We start from the raw sequence: 1170 nt of genomic DNA, 5'->3' as shown, positions 1-1170 counted from the left end.
AATTAGTCGGAAGAGTCCAAAACATGGGCCAAATCGGTGTATTTCGCAAAGTTAGGTATCGGACGTTTACCCTTCGTATAGCCTATAAGAGCAGATTATCGGCAACTTTTCCTGAGCTAACTTTTTTCCTATGGGAGATTTTTGAGCTCGGTTTTTTGCTAAATGTCGAGCTTACCCATGTGGATATGTGTGGAAAATTTCAGCTTTGTAGCTTTGTAACTTTTAAAAATAAAAATTTATTTGCATTTGAGCGCTTCTCGTGCAGTCGTCCCTTGTAACAAAAAAATATCCATTTTTTCCCCTAATTGATTTTAATGAGCTTTTAAGTGATATTCCGTGCCCTTGGGCCCTAATTAGCCGGAAAAGTCCAAAACATGGGCCAAATCGGTGTATTTCGCAAAGTTAGGTATCGGACGTTTACCCTTCGTATAGCCTATAAGAGCAGATTATCGGCAACTTTTCCTGAGCTAACTTTTTTCCTATGGGAGATTTTTGAGCTCGGTTTTTTGCTAAATGTCGAGCTTACCCATGTGGATATGTGTGGAAAATTTCAGCTTTGTAGCTTTGTAACTTTTAAAAATAAAAATTTATTTGCATTTGAGCGCTTCTCGTGCAGTCGTCCCTTGTAACAAAAAAATATCCATTTTTTCCCCTAATTGATTTTAATGAGCTTTTAAGTGATATTCCGTGCCCTTGGGCCCTAATTAGCCGGAAAAGTCCAAAACATGGGCCAAATCGGTGTATTTCGCAAAGTTAGGTATCGGACGTTTACCCTTCGTATAGCCTATAAGAGCAGATTATCGGCAACTTTTCCTGAGCTAACTTTTTTCCTATGGGAGATTTTTGAGCTCGGTTTTTTGCTAAATGTCGAGCTTACCCATGTGGATATGTGTGGAAAATTTCAGCTTTGTAGCTTTGTAACTTTTAAAAATAAAAATTTATTTGCATTTGAGCGCTTCTCGTGCAGTCGTCCCTTGTAACAAAAAAATATCCATTTTTTCCCCTAATTGATTTTAATGAGCTTTTAAGTGATATTCCGTGCCCTTGGGCCCTAATTAGTCGGAAAAGTCCAAAACATGGGCCAAATCGGTGTATTTCGCAAAGTTAGGTATCGGACGTTTACCCTTCGTATAGCCTATAAGAGCAGATTATCGGCAACTTTTCCTGAGC

General features: G+C 38.6%; 1 protein-coding gene across 1 annotated transcript in view; it reads right to left on the bottom strand.

Moving 5' to 3' along the window:
- Window positions 1–179, bottom strand: part of LOTGIDRAFT_173851 (hypothetical protein) — a gene marked incomplete at both ends in the record, with an annotated part of 7897 nt that extends 7718 nt beyond the window's left edge. Inside the window, one exon of the mRNA XM_009051924.1 lies at window positions 176–179. Coding sequence (XP_009050172.1) covers window positions 176–179 — 4 coding nt within the window. The remainder of the gene's footprint in view (window positions 1–175) is intronic.
- Between the last annotated feature and the right edge of the window lie 991 nt (window positions 180–1170).

The sequence above is a fragment of the Lottia gigantea genome (genome assembly GCF_000327385.1).
Source record: "Lottia gigantea unplaced genomic scaffold LOTGIsca_174, whole genome shotgun sequence".
NCBI lineage: Eukaryota > Metazoa > Mollusca > Gastropoda > Lottiidae > Lottia > Lottia gigantea.
The sequence above is the reverse complement of the archived record's forward strand: the minus strand, read 5'-3'. Positions and strand labels throughout refer to the sequence as shown.